We start from the raw sequence: 27391 nt of genomic DNA on the forward strand, positions 1-27391 counted from the left end.
TTACACATGATTACCTACTTTAACATTTTTCTTCCTTTTCCATATGAGAATCCATTATGTAAACTAGTAAATGTTTATGTAAGCGGTGGATAGGTCCTGTGCACAAATGTGTCACAAACATGGCCAAAGCATATCCTCTGTTCAGGATTTGGATAAAGTGTAGCCAATCAGGATATGACAGAGAGGAATAAGATGACAGAGAAGAGACAGTTGACTTACAAGACGCCTCAGTATTCCAATGTCTTTCTCATGAAAAAACAAAATCTAGAGTAAAAAATATATCCATACAAAAAGTAAACTCTTCTGTGTGTCATTGGAAGAAACAAGAAAAGTAGCACAGAAACAAAACAAACGTGGTCATCCGTTAAAACTATTTCAAAAGTGTTTGTGAAAACTTGAGTGCCATTTCTAAGTGGAGAGGAGAGTGATGCTGGAGGAGGTGTTGCAGAGATTTTGGTGACGGTCAATGACGGCCCGCTCTCCTCCGTCTTTCTTTCTCTCTCTCTCTCTCTCTCTCCCCATCCCCTCGTCTGGGAGCTGGACAGTCCCTCTCTGAGCTGCAGCCATTGAAGCAGCAGGGCAGTCTGGGTGCCTGAGCGTGACTGTGAGTGTGTCCATCAGCCTTGGTCTCCAATGTCGTTGTCCACAGGGGGTGGGACGTTGGGCATTACCGGGGTGCCAGTTCCTGCTGTAAGGTAACCTGCTACTCCTGGACCTACAGGTGACAGGAACATAGATACAAGTCAGACCAGGTGCTACTAGGTGGGATAGCCGGGGTGCTAGTGGTGAGCTACAATGATGAGCTAAACTAAAAGACAACTACTTTACGTATGGAGGCGTGATCACTACACTGACTAAGCTTTTCATTTTCCAGGTTATTTGTGTTAGTGATTAGTAATAGTTGGATGGAGATGAAGTTAGCGATTTTGAAGACGGAGAGGTGGGAATGGAAAATTAAAGTGTGGGTCAAAGATGGCGGTAAAGGGGCAAGGAATGGTAGTAGGAGCGAGGTCAACGTCTACCTGCATCAGAGCAAGAGAGAGGAGGGCTGGGAGGACCCAGCTTAGGAGTCTAGAGCCCCCCTCGCAGTGGGCTACTGGCGGCCATGAGAGAAGGAGTGGATACCCCTGAGGAGGAAACGTGGAGGACAAAGAGGAAGGGAAGGGCAGAGCCAGGAAGTTACAGGACGTGGAGACAGAAAGGGTCTCTGGGTTCAAGCACAAGTGAGGAGTCAGCAACAAGGTGGTTTGAGGATAAAGCAAAGCATTAAGATTCAAGAACAGCTCAGAGAAAGGCACACAAGACTTACCTTTGAAACACCGACAGCAAAATCATTTCAACAGCTTTGTTAGGAAAATGTCCCATTTTTTGTGATGCAGAGTGTTTAATAGCAGGTTAAGTTTATAGAAATACTTTACCTGTCAGGTAACCTGCGGTCTGAGACTCTGAGATGAAAAGATCATGTTTCTGGTCTTTGAAGGCACTCCACACTGAAGACTTGGCAAGAATCTCATTCACCTGCAAAGAGTTTCAAATACGACAAATAATCAGTGTGATGTAACTTTGACCAATTAACAGTTCTGATCATTTAGTGGTTTTAACTGATAATGCTGCTGGTCATGTATTCCTATCGTACCTGCTCTCCGTACTGCAGACTGCGAGTCATGGACTTGAGAGCCTTTACTATCTGGGCCTTAGTGGCTGAAGGGTTGTCTAATGTCTCCAGGCCGATTCCTTCCAGCAGCTTCAGGAGATAAGGGACCAGCTCCACTCTGAGAGCCTGTTCAGTTCAATGATAAAATATATTTTTTATTATTCAAACATGATGCACACAACCAAATCAAAATAATATTAATGGTGTTAGTTTACCTGGGCTACTAGTTCCGTCTGCTCTTTCTGGAACATGCGGTTGAGAGCTTCACAAGCTAACCCGGCCATGTCAGCCCGAGCTTTCATCCCAGTCATGAGGGGGCCGATTGTCTCCAGAGCAGACATGGAGCGCACACACAGCTAGACAAAACACAAACACAAAGAAGTGTGTCATAGTGCGGAAAGGAGACAGCTGCACTATACATCGTTTGTTGGCAAATCTTAAGAAAGCAAAGTGAGACTGTGACTGTTCGTAACACATCAACTCTGGTCTCTTCCGAGTGTGAATCCTTAACTTAAAGGGATTTAGTATTGTGCACACAAACAGACACAGTATTGCTGTTAAAAGTTTGCAGTCGTCTTTGTGTGAAACGAGGTTTAGAAAGTCGGGAAAGCTTAAAAAAAAGACAGCTAAATATGCACGTTTGGCTCCTCACCTCATTGTCTGACAGCACGTGGATGAGACGGATGGAGCTCTTGGGCACAGCGTTGTTCTTGTGGTTGAGTGCTGCCAGGACACGAGGCAGGTGACCCAGAGGAGGAACCTGGTCGGCCAGCTGGCTCTGTGAGCTGAACAGACAGACTGCTGCTGTGGTCACGGTCTCCAGGGCCTCACCCTGCAGGAGAATCACAGGAAGAAGTGAAGACGTCAGTGTAAGAACTAGAGCTGATCTCGACCAAAGAAGTTCTGAGTGAATGAACACGACTTTGTCGACTTAAAACGGAGTTTCTCCACAAAGAATCGCACAAAAGCGCCACTTTAAATCTCGTGTGTTTGTGTTTCTCAGCAAGGAAGCTCACATTGGGGTTGTTTTTCTCCAGCAGCTCAGTCAAGGTCTCCAGAAGAGACACCAGGAACTCTCGTGGCTTGCGAAGCACCCAGCCTGGCTGAGCAATAAAGATGCGCAAGAAGACACCACCAACTTCTAGCTCGCCCTGTCCAGCTCCATACGCCACGGTGAAGTCCTCTGGCAACTGAGCACACAAACAAAGAATCTATTGTCACATTAAATCATACACAGCATATTTACTACTGTTTTTCTTGTGTTGAAAATGGGCTACAGCTGCATTGTGTTGTACACCCCTGTGGTGCATAATTACAATAAATTATCCTTGAATCCTTTAATAACCGTTTTATTCTAAGTAATATACAATTATACTTACTTTCCAGTTCACATCAGGATTGTCCTTCTGCTGTTTAAAGTGCCTGGAAAAAACCCCAATATTAGACAGTTGGGATAATCCAATATTTTAAACTACTCAGCTAGGTGTTGGTTAAATAATGTATTGAATTGGGCTCATGTCATACTCAAGCATCATCTCCCGGACAGTAGTGGACACCGTCTCCCTCGAGCTGTCATTCCAGATGAGCTCAGGGTTTTCGTGCGTTCCCTCGAATATGTGCACGGCTGCCTCGGCGTTGTCTCTCATGGCGTCCATGAACACGCCAGGAAGGAAGCGGATCAGCGTTAAACGCACCTGGCAGAGATGAGGATATATACGATGACGCAAGGAGGACATCTATCGTTTAAATTTTTCTATTCATATTCATATCAAGACGGACCTTTGGCCCGACCAGCTTGTCTGAAGTCATCTTGGAGAAGAGCTCTGCAGTCTGTGTGCGGACTTGGGGATGTGTGCAGTTACAGAAGAGGTCTAGCAAGTAGATCAGAGCACCTGGGGAACAAATGGATTAACTTGAGCATCTGTGCGCTCAGAAATCCCACAAATATGTAGAAGAAATGAACGAAATACACTGACCTTTAGCCATAGCCTCTTTGACTATCTTTGTGTTGGAAGTCAGTGCATACAAGGTTTCCAGCACCATTTGTCTGCCTGAATGATGCACAAAAAACATGTTAGTCCACAGAAAGTGGAGAGCAAAGAGCAAAAATTGTCAGTCAATGATAGTATTTTTACTGGAGGGGAGAGAGTGCAGCAGCAACAGAAGGCTGGACAACACCAGCGACTCGGCAATGTTGCTAACGCATTCTTGGTTTGACGTCACTGTATTCACAACCTGCAGAGGAAACACACTATGGGTAAAATGCACAGACATTGGGAACCACAGTCATAATTAGATATCAGGACCAAGAACCTCTACCTCCAGAACCAGCTGCTGTACTCTTCCAGCTCCGTGAACCCGCAACAAAGAGAAGAGCAGTTTGAAATGGCCGATGCACTCCGACTCCGAACCTGAAATCATACAAAGATGACAGCTTAGAAAAGTTAAGACATCTAAATAAAATTACTACAAAGTAGAAGTGGAGGAAGTGTCATATCTTACCGGGGTTGTTCTTGATGACATTGCGGAGAGCCTCCAAAGCCATCTCAGCGAAGCGGAGCCTCTCAGCGTGCTGCTGGGACTCCACTTTGTTACTCTGACTCATGGCCAGCAGAGTGTGGAGGTACTGGGCCTGGGAGCCTACATAGTCCAGAAGACTTGCTGCAAAGGCTTTGGGGTACTAAAAACAGAGATGGAAACACATTACAGCATTACAAAAAGGTTTGAAGTTCATTTTATGTTGCACATAAACCAAATAGACAATTAAATGTGACAAAAATGGCACTATGTTGATCTTTTACTCACCTCAAGAGGAAAAGTCGGTTGCTCATTGTAGACCCGCACAAAGATCTCTCCAACTATCAGCTCTTTGCTGTGATCACTGAACACAAACTCTGCACCAAAGCTTTTATCATTTTCTCCCTGTAAAGAGAGCATAGAAAGGATGCTTGAATAACGTTTTTGTTCTTCCGACATAGTTAATATCTACATACTAATCAATGATATTATACATGTTATTCATACCCTCTTGATGTTTCCCTCCTGTTGACCCTCCAGGAACTCCAGCAGCTCGGCTCTTGTTCCATTGTTCCAGATCAAGTACGGGTTCTCTGAGTTGCTATTCAGCAGCTTCAAGACCTAAATGCACAACAAAACACTCAGCTTGGTGTTTATGTATGTAAAAGCTCGACACAACCCTCCCCGTCCACCTGCACCACATACCACAGCAGGAGATCCCGTTCCCAGCTTGCTTGAGATGTATGGCGTCAGCATGGCTGCTAAGCTCTTGCGGATGGTGGGGTTCTCCGGAGGCGTGCCCTCAATGCCGTTGGTCTCTGAAACAGGATTGTTCCCGTCGGGGGTGTTTGGTGTCGGGGCGTAGCCTCCCAGACGGCTGAGCGCTACCAGGCTGAGCTTGGCCAGGCTGTTTGCAACCTGCTGTTGGTTTGTGTCCTGGCTAGCCTGCACGCCGCTCTCCTCCAGAGTGTAGTCGTAGTTGAAGAGGTGGACCAGCAGGTGCCAGAGCACACCGGCGTGGTACAGATGGGTCTGCAGGAAGAAATCCACGGCGAAGGAGCTCACGCACTGAACTGCCAGGTTGGCAGTTTTTGGGAGACCCTGAGAGGAGACGAGGGAGAGAACATCAGGAAGCTGTCTGGTTCCAGAAAAAGTATAAAGCGGACATCACTGGTGCTCCATGTAGCATTTAAATATTTAAAAAAGAAATTGCAGCCTCTAAAATGCCAGAATACCGGCATATTTTTTTTATATGGTTTGAAATCTCACAAATAATCAAACAGTGACATATTGATGCTAAAGAATTGTGCACATGGAAGATTTTTCTTTGTAATTGTGGAAAGAAAACTTTTTTTAAGAAAAGATTAAAGGTTCTCACCTTTCCATAGAACAAGATGTGACAGAGGTCCCTGATGATGTTGGGCAGTTCGATTATCTTTTCCCTGCATTCCTCAAACTGGGCTGCTACACTGTAGCACCTACAGACGTGCCCGCACACCTGCAGCACATTCAAGTATCGAAGAAAAGTTGTTATTGAAATCCTGTACTGTGTTCATCTCTAGAGAGAAAGGTGAATAAAGACTCATTTTACCTGTACAGCCATGTCATCAGGCTTGCTGGATGCAGTTAGAACACCAACACACCGAGAGAGAGCCTCCAGCAGCACCTGATTAAATACAGGAAACCGTCATGTATTCAGTGAAACCGCAGTGCACCAGCCCACATGTAGGTGGGCAGCTGTTTCATTTGGACTGCTTCACATTTGAGGATTTGTGACTGCGTGCATACCTCGATGCCGTTGTCGCGGCGCAGCTCCTCCGCGTTGAGAGCCGAGCAGTTGACGGTGTGGAAGGCTAGTTCGGCAGCAGCAGGGAGGAGAGGGGAGGTTTTGGAGAAGAGCAGAGTATCCTCTGTTTCCATTGTGATTGTTTTGATGAGCATGGGGTAACCGGCGTATTTGTACGGTTCCAGTTCTGTTATAGACAAATAAGAGGAGGAGGAGCAGTATTAGTTACATGTTATTATGTCGTTAATTCTGCACACATCTATTGTACTACTGCCCAGAGGGATCACTCCTCAGTTGCTCTCTTTAAGATTTCTTCCCTTTTCCCCCCTTGTTAAAAATATGGTTTTTTTCCCGAGGGGGGGAAAAGGGAAGGAATCTTTAAGGAGAGCACTTGGGGGTTCATATATATATACACACACATACAGGCATACCTTCTTTGTGGCGGTTGAACAGGATGCTCTGAGCTTTGAGGATGAGGATGATGTTCTCTGGGTCGGGGCCGTCCAAGATTCGAGCAGACTTTGTGCAAAGGAACTCGTAGGCTTTGTTGACTTTCTCAAACATGTCCTGAAAGACACAAGTTGAAATTAAAATCGATGGATGAATATATGATATGTAAGCCCTTACATACATATCATGTCAGGGATGATTGTAACACATACCCTGCCCTCTGGGTTCTTGTCTGGATGGTACTTCTGCGCCAGTCTGAAGTAAGCTTTCCTGATTTTACTCTCCTCGTGCCTGAAGACATAAATGCCATCATTTCTTCAGTCCTGCTATCTAAATCCACATTATCCAAGTGCAACATCCACATGAATTGCTTTCAAGGATATTCAGGATACAAAACGAGTAACAACAAGGCCACTCACTGCCCCTGTCCTTTGGGGAGGTTGAGGACTTCGTATGCATCATCTACAGACATAGAAGGAGGCTTTTTCTCCACCTCCCTCTTCCAGGCTTCAAGGGTGTCTTTTAGCAGCTTCACCTGCAGGAATAATTGAGGTGAATCACAAATTTAAAGACGCCACAAGCAGGAACGATTTTAAGGAAGTACAAGCTTGGGTATATAAGGAAAAACAAAAAGAGACGTACAGCATCTCGAATGGGCCAGTTGGGGAAGCGGATGGTGTCACAGAGATGTCTGAGGTAGTAGATGTTGCAGAAGAGCTCGTTGTCCAGCTGAGGGAAGCTGACCACGGGGATGGGGCAGTACTGGTAGAGGGCCCGCGTGTTGCTCTGCAGCCTGGGGCTGAAGTCAGCGATGTGGGCAGCGATCTTCTCGATCATCCTCCGCCTGAAACAGAGGGTTTAAACACAATTTGTTTAAATTTCTATAAGCCACACGTGCACTTCTAAATAGCTCTACATTGCCTTTTAAAGCACACTAATTAGACATGACAGAGACTGATACCGACCTCATCTCGCTGCTCCAAATGGCTTCAGGTGTGTCAAATTCTCCAAGGAATATTTCTGAGAAGCGTTCAGCCTCGTAGTTCTCCAGATAACACACCATGGCCTCAGGCAGCACCGACCCCAGAACACTACGCTGCACTATGTCCTGACCCTTAGACTGGAGAGGAGGCACAACCGACAAGTGTTATTATTTTCAAAAGGAGGCTGGATTCATAAGACACAATCTGTTGTAATATATAAAGTTAAAAATCCATATCAAAAACTTTACCTCCTCTGATTTGAAGGCTTGTTTCAGATGCGTGTACTTCAGGAACCTTAAGAAACCACAGGAATGTCTTTGAGGTCAACATCAATAATGCATGTCACTGGTACCAATGTGTAATGTTCTATTGTTGAAGAAGTCGGCACAATAATTGGCACGCAGGAGCTTTCTTTAGCAGATGACAGACATGTTTTGCATAAGGCACGGTCGATCTCAGGCAGCTCTCTTCTGGGTGGAGATACAGGTCCCCCAGGGTAAAAAGCAATGGGTTTAAATATCTTTGTTCCAAGTACAATTCACCCGTGAACCTTGTGCTCTGCATCACGCTACACCCTAAGCCCAACCACTTTTTAGTGGTCCAATCAAATGTAACAGATTTGATTTGAATCCCTCTTGTAATTATGCACAGCTTAAATATTCCTTTCCACTGGGGAATACTTGGTGCAGAAGCTAAAGACCCTCCATCTTCCATTTCACTGGGACTTTAAAAACGTCTGGGGATAACTTTATCATGTTTGCATGCTTGTGTGTGTGTGTTTTCACCTTGCGACAGGAAGCACGTTGGAGCCTGTGTACATCATGATGAAGAAGAAGATGCCAGTTAAATAGAGGCGCTGCAGATTCGGGTTGTCCTGCATCACCAGGTACAGAACGTTGGCCACCTTTTCCACCAGGATGGGGTCAAATGTCAACAGCAGCTGAAGGAGGAAAAGAACGGGAGACGATCAACATGTCGTTTCATTTAATTCAGCAATTCACCAAAGTGGATATGATTGTGTAGACAAAAACAAAAAAAATCTGATTCAGATCATGTAATTACCTGGACAATGTGAGGGAGGCAAGCGTTGTCACTGATCATCCTCTTGATTTTAGGTAAAGGACGGATAATGGCATTATCTGCGTCCCTGAGCAAAGTGTAGATAAACCAAAGATCATCACACACACTTCATTGCTTTATGGAATGATATCATGATACCATATGAAAGATATTTCCAAACAGAGAGGTATTTTCTGCTCTACATACCTGCTGGGGTAGTAGGAGCACATGGTGATGAGCATGTTAAGGATTAGTGTAGCCAGGTCGGACTCGTTCATCACTGCCTGTCCAGTGGCCAGGAGGCACCATTTCAGCTGGGGGATGGCCTGCAGGGGGCGCCAGCCATCCATCCCCTGAGCCCAGCAGCGCGTCTTCGCCGTCAGGACACCTGTGCTCCAAAACTCCTGCATCTGGAGATGGAAAAGTAAAAAACGGAAAACAAATGATAAGCAGTGGTGGCTGCATGAGTTACAAGCTACTAGTAGAGAGTTCCCTCTATAGCTATTTCCACTCACACCGATCACGTAACCCGATGCCCTATTGTGCATTCTCAGCCAGTGCTTGACATTCTAAGAAGATCACAAACCTCCTCAAAACTGAAAGGTCCTCTTCTTTCCTTGTCTGCGTTACCAAAGTACCACTCTTTCTCGCTCTCCCTCTTCATGTCTGCGGATGCTTCCAGCACGTTGCTCTGTGGAAATAAAGAAGACCCTCTGTTTGACACGCCAGACAGATTATCTACATTTTCACACGAGCGTCAACATTGGATTGAATTTCATTTATGGCTCATAAAAGACGGCAACATCTAGTGTTACGTGTGATTAGATCAAATCAACAGAGACATTATTTTCACATAACATGAATAGCCATATTTTTTACCTGTAGGGGCACAGTAGCTCTGTTGGTATGCAGATGAGCCATGGTGAGCAGATCCACCAATATACGCACTCCATTCGAGTCCATCACCTCCTTCACATTTTTCTAAAGAACAGAAAATTAATCATCACTCGAGACAGAGAGGCAGAAACACGGGTTAAATGAACAGGCAACTCTAAGAGGCACTGCTGCTTTCAACAGCTTACCCTGTTGAGAATGAGTTTGTTGAGGAAGACGATGAGTCTGTCTCTTTCCAGTTTGTCTGTACACTGCAACATGAGAGTATTTTGGATTTTATGATTAATTAAAAGACATAAAACACTTCCAGTGCATTAAATATACATGATATCTTGCAGTAACGGTTTGTACTCACTCGGTCCAGCATGCCCACAATGTATTTTGTGTCTGTGAAGGGGCCAATCTCATCGTAGCACTTCCCGTAGACTATAGCGAGTGCCTGCAGGCACAGGCACTTCATCGAGACTTTGGGTGTAAGCAGAAAGCGATGGTAGAGTTCATTGAAGAACTCGTATCTAAGAGCAGAGAGAGAGAGAGAAGCATGAATCATCTTTTTGGATTCAGTACAGATTGATGATATTAGTGCAGCTGGTTGGGTTGTGGTGTATCGTAGTCTTACGATCTCTTGATGGCATTCGATTCGTCATTTTCATCCTCCTCAAGCAGCAAACGCAGGTAATAATCCCCGATCTTTATCTCATCTGAAAGGCAGTCATATTTCACCTGCGAATAAGAACATAAACGTTGCTTGCTTTAGAAATAACTGAACTATCACGATATACTAGTGTGGGGTAAATCTCCAGTGTATCACAGATATTGATGGTTATAATCAAATGAGAGCCATGAGCTCCAGAGAGCAGTGAGCGTTAAACAGTCTAGCTGAGCACAAACCTCAAACTCCTGGTGGTTCCAGGAGATGACGGTGGCACTGCCGAGCTCGCGGTCCACGCTGAAGGCGCGCATCTCCCCCTCCAGAGCGTCTCGCAGCTCCTCCCTCGTCCTCAGGTTCCAGATGAGGTTGGACCGTGCATGGTCGAGCTGGAATCTTGAGAAAAACAAAAGCAGGTTAGGATTGTTAAAAAAGTGTTGGTTTAGCAGCTTGTTTTAACGTAAAAATATAGAAAATGGAGCAGCTCATGGAAGGCCTGAATTAAAGGTTCTTAAGCAAGACACAGAGGCATAAAAACCTGGACTCTGCACTCACTTCCAAAATAATTGAAATCAGGATGATGTGCAATATAATAGAGTCAACAAAGCTAGAATATGGCTTGTTGTACCTGTAGTAGAAAAGCTCCCAGTTGACTTCAATCTTTATTCTCTGGCGTCTCTTCCTCAGGATGACCGGCTTTTGGTTTGGATTCTGAAATCAAAAGGAAAGATTTAAAACTTTGAGGAGTCGCTTCCAGTCAGTCATTATTAACAGCATTACATTTTTGTTCTTTTACAGCTTATGGCATAAAAAGAGTTGTGAAGTTGAAATGGAAACAACATGAGTATTACTTTAAGGACAAAGACACCAGAAATGAAATAAATGGCACCAGTATGGAGGAAAAGGTAATACAAATGTTTTTGAGGATGGAGAAAGGCAGATATTAGGGACAAAAAACATGATAAAAAAACAATGTCGTCATTATCATCATTATAGAAAACAAGGTTATGAAACACAAAAACCAAAGTGGGATCCCAAAATTGGATGAGTTCTGCAATTCTTGCTGGGCGAGACAGAGATGATCATGGTTCTCATTAATCTGTGGATGTTGCTACTGGAGCCGTACAACCTTAATCAGCACAGCACTTATGATTTGCAAGGTAAACAAATTCTCTTTTTTGGTGCCGTAAAGCAATTAGGTAAATTTCCTACATAAAGGAAAAATGGTGTGAGCGATGTAAAATGATAGAAAACAGTTCCAGAGGCTAAACAGGAAGCTTGGAAAAGATCCTTCCCTTTATGTTAATTACACTCACCTCTCAAACTACAAGTGGTTATTATTTACTGATTACAAAACACTACAGGTACTCTAAACGTCTTCTATTGACAGCAGGACAAGAAGAGACATGTTCAAATCCTGACTACTTCTTTTCCTGCATCTATTTGAAGACACCTGTGTCAATCCCTCGTAGATGACAATAGTTCATCGCCTGGCTGAATTTAAAAAAACACACCCAATGTGTCACATGAAGATTGAAAAATGGTTTCGTTGAGAGAGAGAGAGAGAGAGAGAGAGAGAAAGAAGATGGAAAGTGAAGAGCATGGATCCCATTGGTCAGTCCTACTTACCAAGTTATTTCTGTCCTGCTGCATTGTTTGACAGCAGAGAAACCACACAAGACAAAGGGGAGGGGGAGGGGGAGGGGGGGGGCAGATACAACACAGAGAGATTATTGTTCCTCGGATCAAACAGATGATTTGAAACAAAAAGAGTTACTAAGAGATTCATGCTGAAAGAAAAAAAAAAAAAAATAATAAAATAAAATTAAAAAAAAATCACTGAATCCTTCATAATTTATTCGCTGACTATCCACTAGATTCATATATTTTCCACGGTTACATGCTGCTAACAACAAATATACACGGAGCATGTGTTGATTCGGGAATATTCAGTCAAAGCAAGCCAATCAAAATATGTTGGTCAGCCATTTTGAGATGTTCAAAACAAAAGTGTAGAAAAGGAAGCCGGGTGATTTTCAGGTGAAGTAAGTGAAGAGGCTTTAGCTTGATTTTAAAGTGCATTTCATTTCAGTTTTGTAGAAACATCAGAGAGCAGGCAGCAAGGTTTTATTAATCAGTTCAGATGATGCCACCAACCTCAGCCCACCCACACACTTTCTATAAGACTGACTCACACAGGCTCAGTCTGAAGCACCTCACGTCGACTATGTGCACATATCCTAACAAAGGTATTCTATAATAGAAAGTGACCTTTGAATTAAAATAACACTGTCACATTCAGACCTGCCTGTAATGGAAAACATGAAAACTGCACAAGCAGTTTCAACAGCAGATATACAAGGAACAGAAAAAGCATCCAATTGTATCTCGACATGTACCGTTTCCCCAAAATCAGGCAGCGTCAGAGCAGACACCGCTCTGCATGCAGAAATAAACAGCAGCAGCTGAAAAGAGTGTTATTGAGTCTGCCTCCGCAGCCTGCAGTAGCGTTCAGCGTCAGCAGGAGGATGCAACAGTTAGAGACACCTGAGCAGACAGCAGCAGTCTGATTGATAACAGGGAAATCAGCCCCTCAGCCTCTTTACAAAGACAAATATATCCTCACCTCCTTCTGGGCTATGCCCATTTTATCCCTCCAGTGCATCAACACTAGATCGGTCTTCTCCTTGGCGAACTTCTCCACCTCTTTGGCTGCTTTGCCGGCTATCCGCTGCCACTCGGGCACCTTGTTTCGATTTAGCTGGTCCTGTGGGAAACAAATATAAAATTATAGACGGCTTTACTTTCTCATCGAGCTGTTTGTTCACTCTGCAGAAATGTACAGCTGTGATGCGATGTTTCTGCAGATACCTGGGCAAGTTTCAAGTTGTCGCGGATGTGCATTCGATCCATATCTTTCTCCGGGACTGGATCGGGACTGTCCAGGTAAGCCAGCAGGCCTGTTGGCTGACAGCGGACAAGACGAAGGGAAATGGGTTCAGACTTAAACAGAGGGCCTCCGCTGCCAGAGAAAAGCATTGGCCTACATCCTGGAGTACTTTGCCTGCATCATATTACACTGATGGCTCCTGTCACGAGCATCAAACCTTTTAATGTCTGGAATGGGCTGATCTGTAGACTTACCAGTATCCTTTTCAGGAGGTTCATGGCAACAGTGTTTTCTGCCGTCCAGAGTCCCACCAGGTGACGACTCAGCTGCCTGAGAAATTTTACAAGTCGTTGGTTTGAGAACACACCTTCTTGTTTATCCACTGTAGAAACTTAAGCCGTCTACCATGACATACAATGAGTGTTCTTCTTACTTAAATAGAGAGAATTAACTAGCTGCTGGTACCAACAAATCCAAATCATTGTGTGCGAGTGTGTGGATTTATTGAGGTTGGACCTGTTGGTAAGCATCCGCTGGTCAGCGCTGATGGTGAACAAAGAGGTGTGCAGATGCCGGGGAAGAGCCCCTTCACTCAAGGCCAGGTCCTGCATCTTGGTGGCTATTTCCTTGTCTCCCTCCTACATTTGAACAAACACAGGTTGGTCATTTTATTAAAGCATAAAGACTTTCTAATCATGAAATTATCGACACCGTAAACCACCGAACCCACAGAAAGGCTTACCTCAATAATGGCCTTCATCACCAAGCCGGCCCCCTTCACTATTGCCATTGAGGGATGCTAAAGATAAAGACAATATAATTCAACACACAAGCATCTACTGAATATATATCATATTACCATCATAATTAGGGTGGAAAGGTTGAGTCACATGACTCAACTACCTGGAAGAGTTTGAACAAGGTGCGTCCATCAGCGGCAACCATCTCCAGCAGCATGTCAAACTGCTGCCCCTCTGTGGTCTCACTGTAGGGAGCGCAGAGGGCAAACGTTAAGAAGTCCAGTAAGGAGCTGATGACCAGAGCTCCCGTTCCATTGTCCTGAAAACAAAGAGGAAAAAAAGGGAATGAGAGATTTAAGATACAAACAAAAAAAGGAGGTTTAAACTACTTTTGTACTTGAGAAACTTCTAAATTCTGCAGCCAGCTTGCTGACAATAACATGAAATGTACCACATTAGTGATGAATTTTTCAAGGAGGTTTTCCAGGAACTTCTTGGAGGACAGCAGAGAGGCCTTGTTCAGCTGCTCCTGCCTCAGGTCATAGTCATCGTGCATCGGCTGCAAAGAAACACACAAAAAAAAAATGTCTGAAACTGTCAGATGAAAGACAAACCCGATAAATGACTGATGTGCAGATATTTAGGGGATACTTACACACATGAGAGCACAGAGCATGTCGACAGCAGCATGCGTCACACTGTTGTTGTTCCTTTTTAAAGCTTTCACCGTCTTTACTCCCAACTTTTCCCTGAACCTAGAACACACAAACAAACATTCACAGATTTACCAATGCCACTAAGAGGACCGTGCCTCGAAAACGTTAATCACAAATAACAGAAACGCAACACAATACAAATAATGTGTTATTGAAAAAGAGGTCTGGGGTTGGATACACAAAGAATTCATTGCTTCAGAAGTGGCTTGTTGTTTCTTTGGCTCATAAGGTGTCACATCTTCTACTGAACCGAACTACTAAGTGTAACAATATGAAAGAGGTTTCCCTTCGAGCAGAAATAAACCATTTATTTCTTTGTAGTGATCCGTGTCTTGTTGGTTGTTTGAGGGAAACACCAAGCTACTCTGGCAATGAATCTTACAGGAAAACCAATTCTCGTTTGCTTCGCAGGAACAAATAATAAAAAGTAAATACAGTTCCTCTCATACATCTCAGTGACCCGAAAAGACTATGGGCTTCTTAAATATTGTGATGTGCAGAAATATAAAGGATAGAATGGGCAAAGCAGATAGCGGGAGAGGCAAAATAAAGAGTGTGAGATGTCGAGAGAGGAAGGTCAAGACAAATCGAGGCAGACAGCTCTACGGAACACAGTGAAGGGACATAACCTCCCTTCTGAAGTGCCTGTCTAAAAGCCTGAGATGAAAGCAGAACAAAGATAAAAGAGGAGAAGGCTGATCGATAGAGAGACTTTGGAAAAGAGCAAGAAGGATAAGAAACAGAGACAGGCAAAAGGGCAGACTGAGATGTATGGATTCATATTTACGTTGCATCTGTGACTCCAGACCCTTGACCAGACCTTGGAATGACAGAGCATGCCTGTTACCAGCAGCTCAACACAAAGTACACTTCAAAGAAATAAAAGCAGGAGGATACAATGAGACTATTGCTGAATTCTTACCTGGGCAGCTGGGTAAAAGCCTGGAAGCCCGCCTTGGAGGCCACCAAGCGTCGGATGGCCTGGAAATGGCTCTCCAGCTCAGTGTTGAGCACCGGCAGCTCGGCCTCCTGGGACAAAAGAGCCAGGATGGCGTTGTTGATGAGCTTCTCTTTGTTCTCAGAGAAAAGACCCTGAAGAGAGATAACGACGGGGAAATTAGTGTGAATTGTGCTCTGGTCGATAAACATAAATCACGTGGATTGAACACACTCACATCTTGGGTTACTGCGTGCAGCACTCCACTGTAGGAGATGTTGGCGTTGAATCTGAACACTGCATCTGCAAAGTTTCCATCTGAGCAAAGGAACGAGGGATGGAACCATTAAACAAGAGAACATACAGGCATCAAGAACAATAACAAAGACATTTTTCTTCTGAATCTCATGAGATGAAGTGCTTGAACTCACTAGGAGGTGCAGCCAGGAATTTGAGATGCAAACTCTCCACCTCCTCGTCCACGGGCATGCTCAGTAGGCCCCACCTTTGCCCTCGCTGCGTGGGGGCCATTTTGACGCACACGTCCCTGTTGCCTGATGCGCGGACTCCATCGAGCAGGCTGGCTAACAAGGAGTCCCTACAGACGCACAGACTCAGCTTGAATGCATTACAAACGACCAGTGAGCACACAATAACAGGAGAGTGTAAAGGCTCATGAGAACATTTAATGAACCCACAGGGCCTGTAGTGTCACTAAACACATGAAGACGGGTGTATGTGTACCTTTCTGTGGAGGAATACTTTCTGATCTGACCTCGGATGAATTCAACTGTAAACACCTGAGGGTTGTCTACGTCACAGATGAGAGCAAATACCTGAAGGGAGATGATACAAGAGGGTAATAAAAGAAAAAAGGAGGGAGGGAGGGAAAGGTTTACTCAATACACACAGACTCAAGTGCTTTCATCCAAGCTGCTAACTTGTAGTGAGGCAGTTCATACATAATGAAACAAAGACAGACCGTTCTATTAAGATCCATCTTCAGAGGAGTACAAGTAGCGCCCGTACTAGTACTTGGAATTTGTGATGCCTTGGGTGTGGCTTTAGTATCTGAGTGCTCACCTCTCCGAAGGGTTTGATGGTGACTATGTTGTATGAAGCCGGGTCTCTCTCCACCAGACAAGTCTCCGTCAGGGCCAGAATACGCTTAACGGGCTCCTAAGGACAGAGACAGGCAATTCATAACACTAACAAAACTGACTATTATATTTGCATAGTAGACCCAAGAATCAGTTAAGGGAGTCCTGGTGGGTCCCCGGGCCTCATGTTGAGAACCTCTACCGTACAGCACTGCGAGGAACAAGGAGAGGCGGTGCTAACCGGGTGTCGACGGGTGATCTTCTGCACCACGAACTCGGCCAGCGAAGTGATGCTCTCGTCCGAGCTGTACTTCCCCAACCTGTCCGTCACGAAATCCTCAAAGGTCAGCGCCTCCTTCCTCAGTCGTAGCGTGATACCGATAAAGTTCCCAGCATGCTCTACGGCGCTGCGGATGATGTCATCCCGGTTCTCCGAGGCAAACAGATGCTGAGAGTAAAAAAGGCGACGGGGGAGAGGGAGGGAAAGGAAATGTTAGGATCACACATTCAGGGTTCATACACGTAGTTTGAGGACAATTTGCATGCACAATAACTCCATGAATGCATACCAGCCTGCTGAAGCCCCCATAAAGGATGCAGAATCCTCCCTGGTAATCAGAGACCTCGACGAATCCCTCTACGTTTCGGTAGTCGTAGGAACACACCACCCTATTGGTGTGCGGGTCGATCTGGTCTATGCCGCCCGGTGTCACCTCTAAACTCACGGGCTTCCGCGCGTCACTCCAGTGGTGCTTGTAGCAGTTGTAACGCTGTGAGCACACGTGTTGAAAAGACGTTCATTTTTGGTGTCACCGCAGTGGCAAAACGTATAATTTAATGAATCGTGTTTCTTTATAGAGCTCAGTACTTACCCTGCCAGTTATTTTCCCCTCTGAAAACTCTGTTCTGTATCTCTGTGAATAAGAAAAATAAATAAACAAAAAGGTTTAAGAGTTAATGTACACATCTCTTAAATCATCCCTTTTGTAAACACTGATGAAGTGTTTTCTTCATTGCAGTATTACAAACACATTTAATGAGTTCCACGGGGAGATCTTCCTCTTCCTCTTCCTCCTCCTCCTTTCTTCACATCAACAAAACTATCTGCTGATTCATGTTTGTGATAAACACCTACAGTGAGTCAAAGGGCCTGTGATTTGCAAGCACTGCATTCCCAAACAGTGCTGGCAATGAAGTGATGAGAGTTCGTCTCCTCACCAGTGCTTCTGTGAGCAGCTCCGTCCGGTGCTCCGTTGAGAATTTGAGCGTTTCGGACTTCTTGCCGCTGCCTTTGCGGAATGTGAGGTTGAACTCTGTTCCCTGACCTTTTCCTACCGGGCCGATACCACAGATGTCCCCGTAAGGCCACTGGTACCGTGGACCGCAACAAGAGAGAGACAAACACACCGTTAGAGTCACATACAAGCAGTCTGAACATGAAATAACATGTTCTGGTACTTTAAGTCCTCCTTCTAAGCAGCATACAAACATCTCACAATAGCATATTACACATTATTATGTGTTTACTGCATAAACAGTGTTACCAATGTTATTTTTACTCCATTTAATATACTTATTTCTTTAAAAACAACCACAATGCTATTTCCCATTTAGACCTTTTCCTGACTGAGGTGCTAATCGAGTAAGGTTTCATGCCTGTATTGATTAGCACACGTTTCATGCTCTAACCAGTGAAAACACAGGCAGTACTGTGTGTGGTTTTTTTTTGTGTGTGTGTGTATTTAAAGACTGCACACAAGAGGCAAAAAATAAGACGTTTCAGCTTTTAGCAAAAGAGCAATGCGCCTCAAATGGATTTTCAATAGTCACATGGAACTAAGAACAGCACATCCCACGAGCGGCTGCGAGTTCCCGTGTGACGGGCTGCATACACACTGACCTGATTTGTTACATCTAGCGTGGCAGGGTTGTACGTGGTGATGCCGTGCGTCCCCACTGAGAAGACTCGCTTGTACCTGGAAATGCAGAGATGGGATGAGTCACAAACGCGGCCCGAGCATCACCCCCGCAACAGCACGGGGCCGCCGCAAAACATTCGCCGTGAATGCGTGCGGCAGCCTTTCAAACAGGTGGGAGTGCCAGTTAGCTCGGAGCACTCGTGTTGTGAAGTACAATGTCTCGTCATGTAAATAAAGCTCCATTACATCTGCAGGGCGGTGTGAGAGGAAAAGCTCCATTTGCTCCTGTAGGACAGGTGACATCACCAGGGCTCAGCTTATGATATCATCCATACTACCGGTTTATTATCATGTTTACAGACAGTTTGATGAGGTAATGGTTGACATAAAGCACAGACAGACTAACTGCTACTTTCAAAGCTGCGATAGCCACACAGTTAGCTGAACTGAACCTCATTAACATGCAGCCTTAATTCTCACCATTCAGTGTATGTAATACCAGCTGTGATATCTGAATATTTACCCAGGATACCCTTCCCTTACTACGAGGGAATTTGCTGTTCATTTACCACACTCTGTCTCTCAAGTGACTTCAAAATAAAAGGTTGCAACTTCTCGTACGTTAACCGTTTGTTAATGAGTCACTCTTTGACTCTGAAAACAACTCACACTTATTCATTAGAAGAGCTGAGAGTGGGGCTTTCTCACACAGCAGGAAGGAAGTGTGAAATTCAATCTTTCTGCATGATGAGTGAGAGAGAGAGAGTGTGTGTGTGTGTGTGTGTGTGTGTGTGTGTGTGTGTGTGTGTGTGTTGGCGCTTGATCGTTGCCAACACATTTTTTCCCCCCAAATTCAAAACATTCAGCCTGCTGTTTGATTTGAAAATGGATCATTTGGGGGTTTTGGTTATGTTAAAAAAAAAAAATAAAAAAAAAAAATAAAAAAAAAAAGGTTTGGTGAGGTTTTTAGATTTAGAGAGTGTTAAATGTAAAGGTGTATTTGTATCTGGTATAGATGCATGTTCATTCATGTACAACATGTTCTTGTAGCACCTCCAAAGCACTATCAGCCTGCACACTGAACATGCTGACTAGGCTCCTTTCTTTCTTGCACATCCTCTCTGGGCCTGGATAACATTAAGAGGTCTGAAGCTACCAGCTAGTCCAATCAAAAAACAGTAACGGTAGTAAAAAGGAAGTCCAAATGAGTAGTTACTTCCGCATAATGCATTCAAACTTGAGTACATGACTAACCTAAACAGGTCAGGCAGCGGCCTGAGGCAAGGCTGCTTGGAATATTAGGTTCCTTCCTTTTTCACAATTATACAAACATCACGTCCTTTCTGCTCCCATTAGGAAGCCTGTTCACATATGTTCATTTAGTCCTAACCACCTATGCTACACCATCTATGCTACACATTGAGTTTTGCATTTCTGTCATCTTGGGCCCCAAAGTCTGAGACCATGATCCTGATCTCGGGGTGCTGTCTCTCTCTCCATGTCTTGACCTTGGTGCTAAGCGGCTGGTTTAACGAGGTGTCAGCACAAACTTAGTTAATTATTCATTCTCTGTGGACTGATTACAGCTGGAGCTTTGTCCAAAGACTTAGAAGCCAAATTCACCTGCTAAAATAAAATAAAGCCTGCATGTGGGAAGGTGGGATGAGTTGAGATTAAAGTGAATTTATTATAACATGTGGAGACCGTAGGAATTTAAATAACCTCACTAGTTTCTTTATGCTTTAGCTACAACAAATCACGTACACTTGACACGACTGCTCACCATCTTACAACACATGCTGATGTGGTTCAGATTTCCATTCATACAAAGATATGAAAATCAACTAAGCAGAGATCTAAAACGACCTCGTGTTTGGCAGCACCATGTCTGCTTATATGTTTTAGTTGTTTGTCATAAATAAAGCGCAGTCACGATGTTCACAGATGTTTTAAACACAGGACTGGAATGAATGGAAACCAACGTCATGTTAGTATGAAAACATTCACAAACATCTAAATTACTCTTTAACAGTGAACCTTGACAAATGGTCAGTAGTGATATAATGAGTATGTGATTTGTACTAAATGATTCAGAACAGAGGTCTAGTCCTTTACAGGTACAGTTCACACCACAGATATAGTTTGTGATACTCTTCATTCAGCCGTACTGTACAGATTGTCTTACAAAGCTTTTCCTTCCTCTTCAAGGGATTTCATAATGTATCACATTGAGCAACTTCCCGTCTCTGACTAACAGCTGCCTCTCCTCTTTAAACAAAACTTCTCACAAAGACAACCGAGCTGAAGATTTGTTTGACTACGTAAAAAGCTCTGCCAACACGACATGATCCCTCAACAAACACTAGATCTCAGAGAGTGAAATAGTTCAGGAAAGAGAGCTGAATGTGAGCAACAGACCCTGAAAAACACTTTCATAAATTATATATATATATAAAAATACAAGGAAGGATAATAGTTACAGTCCATCCTATGCACTGGTATGTAAACGGACAGTGAAAGATGGAGCATCTAGAGAAGTGCTGCTGTGCTTGAAAACCCTGAAATGACAGAAACCTCTGAGACCAAAGTATAAAAGTATTGAAGAAAAGTATCTGAGGCAAGATCGGAGGTTAACTCCAGTGATCTTGACTAATCTGATTATAATCAACACACTAAGAAACACTTGTTTTAGATGTAAAAAGAGGATACCAGACTCCAGAGCAACATCGCGTAATCATGGATTTTTAAATTCCTGCAGAACAGATGAATACTCTCCCTGTCTGTTGACCAATCTGCCATATCGTCCAATCATTAATCATTTTAACTTATGATTACAAGCCGACGCCTCATTTTCCTGCATGCCTTTTTAATTTAACTGGATCTTTTTAAATCTGCACTTGACCCAAGATGTCCTCCACACAGGTTCAGGCTTTAAAGACGTGATGCTGAATACGGTTTAACATGGTCACAATTCAGCACTTTTTATATTAATAACCAAAGTGGCACAATGATCACAGGTGAGTCTAAGAAACATGTTCTGTATTAAAAATGACGAGCTGAGCACCTTTAATCTGTGACACAGTAAGTGTTTGAGCCTGAGACGATGCTGTGACTACCTGAGACAAATATCCTCTCAGACGATGGTTAATCAAACTATAAGGTAAAACTGCTACCACTTGCTTTTATGCAGTTTGAATGCTACTGTATGTGTTCATGTTTAAAGCGGCAATCACAAAGACTTATTGAAATAAAGGTCTGTTAACACAATGGTGACTGAGCCTATAGTCTGCTTAAAGTGTTGCAATACTCGCACATCTGCAGTGTTACAGGCTCGGTGTCTGTGGTAACACTTACGGAAAAAGAGCTGTATTTATAATATTAACAGCATTTAACTGACACAACACGAGTTCACTTCTATCATGAAGTATTCACAGGAAATGCAATGAGTGTGTCAGTGAGCTTGACACTAAATGTTGTCGTTCATCAAAAATGTGTCTACAAAACAAGACAATGGGCATGTTTTTGACAGTGAATGAGTATTGCAGGGCGTAATGGAAGAAGAGGGAGGAGCCACAGTGAGCTGTTAGATGAAGAGTTTCAGGTGACAGGATGCACACCTCCAGCATTTCAGGGAGGTAACCAACTATACTGTACTTTCACTTTAGCTGTTTGCAGACTCAATGCCATGAGCAGCGGACTCAGGTCACGGTTGTGCACAGAATGATGGAAATTATTGTTATTGGTTGAAACTGGGCGGTGCAAGCTTACGTAAGCGCACTTCATATTGTGCATTTTTCATTTTATCTGCCACGCCCACAATATCTGAAGATGGTGTGAAGCAAATTGAAAGAGGATATGCTGACTTGACACTTTCCCTTTCTGTTTGCCTATTCGAGCTCTGTGTGAGTTTTGCTCTTTTCATTCAGCAGACAGATAACGCAGATCTACTGAATTGCGTTGGACACATTCACATGAGCCTGCTGTCAAAAAGTTCATCTCTGGTTGTCAGCATTCGTACACTGATGTCTGCAACTGTGGTTAAGCTTCACCGAAAAATCCCAGAACGACTTTAACAAATGTATTGTTATGTCTCTCTGCTCTCTCACTTGTTCTGTGCTCTCTCGTCTCTTTGTTATCTCTCTCTTCAGAGAGTCTCCTAAAAGATCTTTAAATGTTAATATCAATAAATGATGTCCCATGCCTGATGGAGATGCCCGTTCACCAGAGCTGGACCCAGGTCAGCGGACATGTGTCGACAAACGTTCTGAACGGGACATCGGTCAACGCCGTCCACCACACATACATCAGCGCTCATCTCCGGTGGACACTTCAGGAAGCATTAGCGGGATGAAGCTCTGATGATGGCTAATGCTCTGCAGCCCTGCTTAAGTTACCAGAGTCAACGGCAGGCCTTAATGGCCCAGAGACGTTTAGAAAGCAGGTATCGGTAATGTGATCCCACTGGCTCACCGCTCAAACGGGTCCATCCTTTAGCTTTAAGGGCCGCCAAGCATCTACATCAAGTCTCATCTAGTTTTAGGCCTGTATTGGCTTTAGCGTGTAATTTAGCTTTAATCTATAAAATGTAAACAGATACCCTACGCACTAGATGATCGAGGACATTGGGCCATCTGGACAGATGTTTACAGCGTAGATACAGTTGGTTTTATTCTCATGTAATGGACTCTACCAAATCATCTCTCACTACCTATAAACGTGTTCATATAAGGTCAATATGACAACAGCGTCACCTGACACATACTGTACACACATGAGTAAACAGACACTTTTTTAAATTCTGAAAAATAATGTCTATTGAGGGAAAAAAAAACATGTTAAAAATCAAGACTTTAATATATTACTGTGCAACTCCTTGTAATCTTTAAAAGGAAGTTAGTACACATGAAAGAAGGCATATTGGGTGTATCTTGTTTACCAAAATATCAGTGCACAGAAGTCACTGTAGAGGGAAATGATGTCCTTACTCATGATGTAATACAATGCTCATAACAAACAGTAGATGTATAAGTGTACCATTGGGTGACTCATGTGTTTGTTGTTTTTGTATCCATACAATAAATGAATGTCAGTACACGGACGTCATCTTGCCAAAGACTAGTGTTCATTATCTGTCTATGACAGCTCTACGTCTCTAGTGCTGATTGGTGAGTGCTGACAGCGGTCTGAAGACCTGGCTGTGATAAGGAAGTCCACACAATGGAAGTACTGAGTCAGGATTTCAGGATTTTCCCAAACTGTCTTCACAAGGTGACGATGGCAAGCGTTCAGGTCAATGTTGCCTTGTAAAGCAACACAAAGAAGATGTGGAGTACACAGTGCAACCAGCCCTGAAAACCGATCAGCAGCGGGGTTAAATAAAAAAAAACGTTGTGGGCCTTACTTTCCCCTCCAGGAGTGCTTGGTGGTGTAGAAACAGGCCATGTCTTTGTTTTCTTTGATGACATTCATCTTTTCACAGGACCTGCAACACAGAAAAGGGTTCAGAAGATAAATAGGTGGAATATCTTCATTTGAACTCGACTTTAGAGAACATTTTTAACGACACAACAGAAGGGAAGGATGATAACCAAAGGCTCTTCATGGCTCAGGTAATGTCCGCTCTATAAGAAGTCACCAAATAACCTGTACAGGTCATTACTTCATCAAGTTTAGGTCTCGCACATTCCGATATACTGCAGCACACACTTCACACAGTCGCTCAACATTTTGCAGCTTGAAGGGAGAGACTCCCACCAGACACTCTTCAGGAGTAATGCTAACGACAGAGTAGCCCCGTCTCTCCACGACTAACCGACTCCTCATCGGCGTCGTTAGTTCAGCTATGAGCCGTAGCATCAAGGCAGCTGGTAGCACATGACTTTTCATTGTTTTTTTTTTTACAAACCGCTCTCCGACATCCACGCTCTCCTATTCGTGTGTGCATTTTCACGGGCTCAGTCTGAAAAGAGGCATACCTCAGCCAAACAGAGAGGAGGTAAAGGTCTTTCATTCCAGTCTTGTATCATAGCCACATACAAAAAAAAAACACAACAGTGCACCAGCTGAGCATGTGTCAATAAAGTCTGGTGCAAAGCCAGCGAGGCCTATTGATTGCTTTAGATAAACAGGGGTTAGGCCGTGTCTCAGTGTTCTGGCCCAGTGCATTATTTGAATGAAAATCCTTGTAATTTAACTTTAACAGATACTCTCAAACCTGGACTTTAGATTAAAGTAGGATCCTTGTTGTTGTCACTAAATACAACCAGGACAGACCACAAGGCATCAGTGGGATTGGTTGAGATTGATATTTTGTTTCAAACAAATTAAAGATGAAGGCATCAAAGACAAACCAGTCAAAAAACCAGAACAGAGCAAACCGGGAGCATGGCTGCCTCTCCTATCCTTACTGCAGTAATCTGCTGGCGGCTGCACTGTGACACAGGGAACCTGTGTCAGCACTCTGGCAGGATCCTGGAAAAAAATAAAGTAAAATCAGACTCCTGTTTTTCTTCCTCTCCTTTTTTAGTGTGTGGCTGAAGCAGGGGGACAGCAAAACAGCCCCAAATGATGGAAACCACCATTAACAGAGGAGACAACTGGACACAAATACAAGCTACCATCAGGTGCCACAGCACTGGACGAGGATCCTTAACAAATGAGCCAGTGTCTCAATAATTGATGCCTGTGCTGGAGAAACAAAAAGGTGCAAGGAACAGTCAAGAGCCAAGTTTTGCTTTACTGTTTTTTTTCTAAACACTCATTCATGCCGCTGTATAATTAATCTAATCCAAAGCAGGGGGGCTGATGGAAAGCACAATAGGAGATGTTAGCAGCAAGCAGTGCACGGCGTGATCTCTACTGCAGCAGAGGGGCTGTGCAGTTTTTTCTTTTTTATTACATTACTGGGTTGAGAGACCGTGGCTGATTCCAGGACTGGGTCATGTGATCACCCCTCCCACCTCTTCCTACTTGTATGCAGATGAATAGCACATTATTCATGGCCTGTCATTGACTGAGTTAAGCAAAAAACGAAAACAGCAGGACAGTGAAGACAATGTAAATGAAACCAGGCCCAAAGAAAACGCACACATTTACATAATAACTTGCTCCAGACAGGTCTCACAACTTTTCATAAACTTTAAGAGAACAGCTTTGATAGGGTTGTGTGAAACCTCTAAATGGGATATATCTGAACAAATGAAAATAAACTGTCAACCGCACATTACTGGTTAGGTACTGACTAACTAGATTACAGCCACAGGTTATATACTGGAAGTGTCACGACGGTTCACTCTTGATACCGTATGAAGAGCTCTTTTGCCTATTTATGTCCATCCTGTTTTTCCACAGCTGCTGGGAAAAAAAGTTGAATCACCTGATTCCTTTTGAAAAAGAACAATATAAAGAATATGAAAACTGCTCAAGCATCAGTGTGGGTACAAAGGTCAAAGTATCATCTGCCATTACATAATTTTATGGCCCCAACCATTTTATACATCAGTTAAAATGATCTTGAACATAAAGCTGTGACCACAGTAAAAGCACATGATCATCTACAGGGGCTGACAAGGGCAGCTCTGGATGAATGACATATTAATCAGATATTCTATAGAGATTGAACATAGCCAGGAACATGGATGTTTTCTGCAATGTGGTTTTCCTCTTGCAAGCCTTGTCTGCACTTAAGACGTGTTGCAATGCCCCCTCTGTATTTGCTAATTACATGAAGCAATCTCTCTGGCCACCTTAACGTCGGGCACTGACTCTACTTCATTTTTCATGGCTCTGTCGTGAACCACCTGCTTAATATATTATATATATTATATATATATATATAACTAAAATATAATAAACCTGCAGCTTTTTGACAAGAGATGATAAATATAGATGTTGCACGAAATGGGTGAAATGTAAATCCTTTTGAGGATGCACGCGGGGTACCGATCTGTCAAGTAAATCCACCACGAGCAGTATTACCTGGATCTCAAGCGCTTAGCCAAATTCTGCTTGATTGCAGCGGGCCTACACGGTTTAACCGAGGCTAAAAACAAGCACGACAGCACCGCTTTTAGCGATGTCGACACTGCCGCTGCTCCTCCTAACTAGAACACCAGATAGCACAGACACGTATGTTAGCAGCGTTTGTTTGCCCGATGCTAAAAAAAGGGGCTGTGGCAGGCTAACTTTGGGGGTTAGCCACAAGCTAATAACTCACTCAGGTTCCTGTGGAGGAGCTAGCTAGCTGCTAGCATTAGCAGCGGGGTTCAATCAAGCAAACATGGAGAAGATGGCTTCAAGGCAGTGGCAGGTGGTAACGGCTGCATTTACCTGTAAACTCGCTAACGGGTGTTAGTCGTAGCCGTCCCGCAGGCCCCCACCCTCCTCTGAGTGCGGTTGGGTGCTTCTCAGTTTCTCCCACTCTGATGCTGAAGGTGCTCAGTTACGCCGTATTCCCCCCAACAGGGCTCAGGACGCTGCCATATTCCTCATACCAAAGAAGTGTGCTACTGCGCATGCGTGAGGCCCTGCCTGTCATGCGGCTGTCAGCTGATTGTTTTTTGTCGGAACGCGGAATTGTCGAGATGCCGACCCGAGATCGGATTTTCATCATTTTTCATCGGTGTTTGAAATTGATACAGACAGCCAAAACTGACCTCGGAACAGCTGATGCGGACGGTTATATAGTAGAATCTTTAGTTTCCATTTGGCAGTTTAAAAACTAGACAGATTACACCAAATAAACGTCCATACACATCAATAATTTATCACATTATTATAATGAACTTTCTTAGTAATCTCTGTGAATTGATCTGATGAAATGGAAACTGAATTGCACTATTTCTACCTCTGCATAGTTTGCTTCTTGATATCTTGAGGTTGTCAAAACAGTTAATTCAACCTCAATTATTATCATTATTATAAGCATGACTATTATTATGGCTAACATTATTGTTCATTTGTTCTTTATATTTTATCATTTTACTTTTGCAGGTTTCCAGGTATCAGTAGCTTGCTAAGTATCTATCTATCTATCTATCTATCTATCTATCTATCTATCTATCTATCTATCTATCTATCTATCTATCTATCTATCTAT

At 43.7% G+C, this 27391-nt stretch overlaps 1 protein-coding gene across 6 annotated transcripts; it reads right to left on the reverse strand.

Moving 5' to 3' along the window:
- Positions 1 to 487: 487 nt before the first annotated feature.
- dnajc13 (DnaJ heat shock protein family (Hsp40) member C13) lies at positions 488 to 26788 on the reverse strand. Of its 6 annotated transcripts, none has more exons than XM_031850550.1 (58): positions 26623 to 26788; positions 24702 to 24765; positions 23696 to 23776; positions 18276 to 18351; positions 17594 to 17743; positions 17248 to 17289; positions 16945 to 17145; positions 16617 to 16823; positions 16359 to 16454; positions 16020 to 16111; positions 15707 to 15873; positions 15514 to 15593; positions 15261 to 15430; positions 15126 to 15158; positions 14278 to 14377; positions 14074 to 14181; positions 13786 to 13941; positions 13625 to 13681; positions 13399 to 13520; positions 13137 to 13212; positions 12864 to 12959; positions 12619 to 12759; positions 11622 to 11639; positions 10621 to 10703; positions 10235 to 10388; positions 9963 to 10066; positions 9699 to 9858; positions 9532 to 9594; positions 9329 to 9430; positions 9036 to 9140; positions 8657 to 8859; positions 8453 to 8537; positions 8176 to 8330; positions 7639 to 7684; positions 7373 to 7527; positions 7050 to 7251; positions 6827 to 6942; positions 6620 to 6698; positions 6389 to 6524; positions 5960 to 6144; positions 5763 to 5837; positions 5550 to 5669; positions 4877 to 5272; positions 4679 to 4792; positions 4460 to 4576; positions 4157 to 4334; positions 3974 to 4065; positions 3790 to 3889; positions 3631 to 3705; positions 3434 to 3546; positions 3179 to 3348; positions 3034 to 3076; positions 2671 to 2844; positions 2307 to 2486; positions 1870 to 2010; positions 1637 to 1780; positions 1419 to 1518; positions 488 to 715 (listed from the first exon to the last, which is right to left on the reverse strand). In XM_031850550.1, the coding sequence occupies exons 3-58, from the start codon at positions 23761 to 23763 to the stop codon at positions 618 to 620; spliced, it is 6819 nt and encodes a 2272-aa protein (XP_031706410.1). In that variant the 5' UTR covers positions 23764 to 23776; positions 24702 to 24765; positions 26623 to 26788; the 3' UTR covers positions 488 to 617. The 6 variants fall into 6 exon arrangements, with proteins under 6 accessions (XP_031706410.1, XP_031706409.1, XP_031706413.1 ...); XM_031850554.1 differs by lacking the exon at positions 24702 to 24765 and adding an exon at positions 1023 to 1127 and having other exon boundaries at positions 624 to 715; XM_031850549.1 differs by lacking the exon at positions 24702 to 24765.
- Positions 26789 to 27391: the final 603 nt, after the last annotated feature.

This window comes from Anarrhichthys ocellatus, unplaced genomic scaffold (assembly GCF_004355925.1).
Source record: "Anarrhichthys ocellatus isolate YVR2014 unplaced genomic scaffold, GSC_Weel_1.0 scaffold10, whole genome shotgun sequence".
Classification (NCBI taxonomy): Eukaryota; Metazoa; Chordata; class Actinopteri; order Perciformes; family Anarhichadidae; genus Anarrhichthys; species Anarrhichthys ocellatus.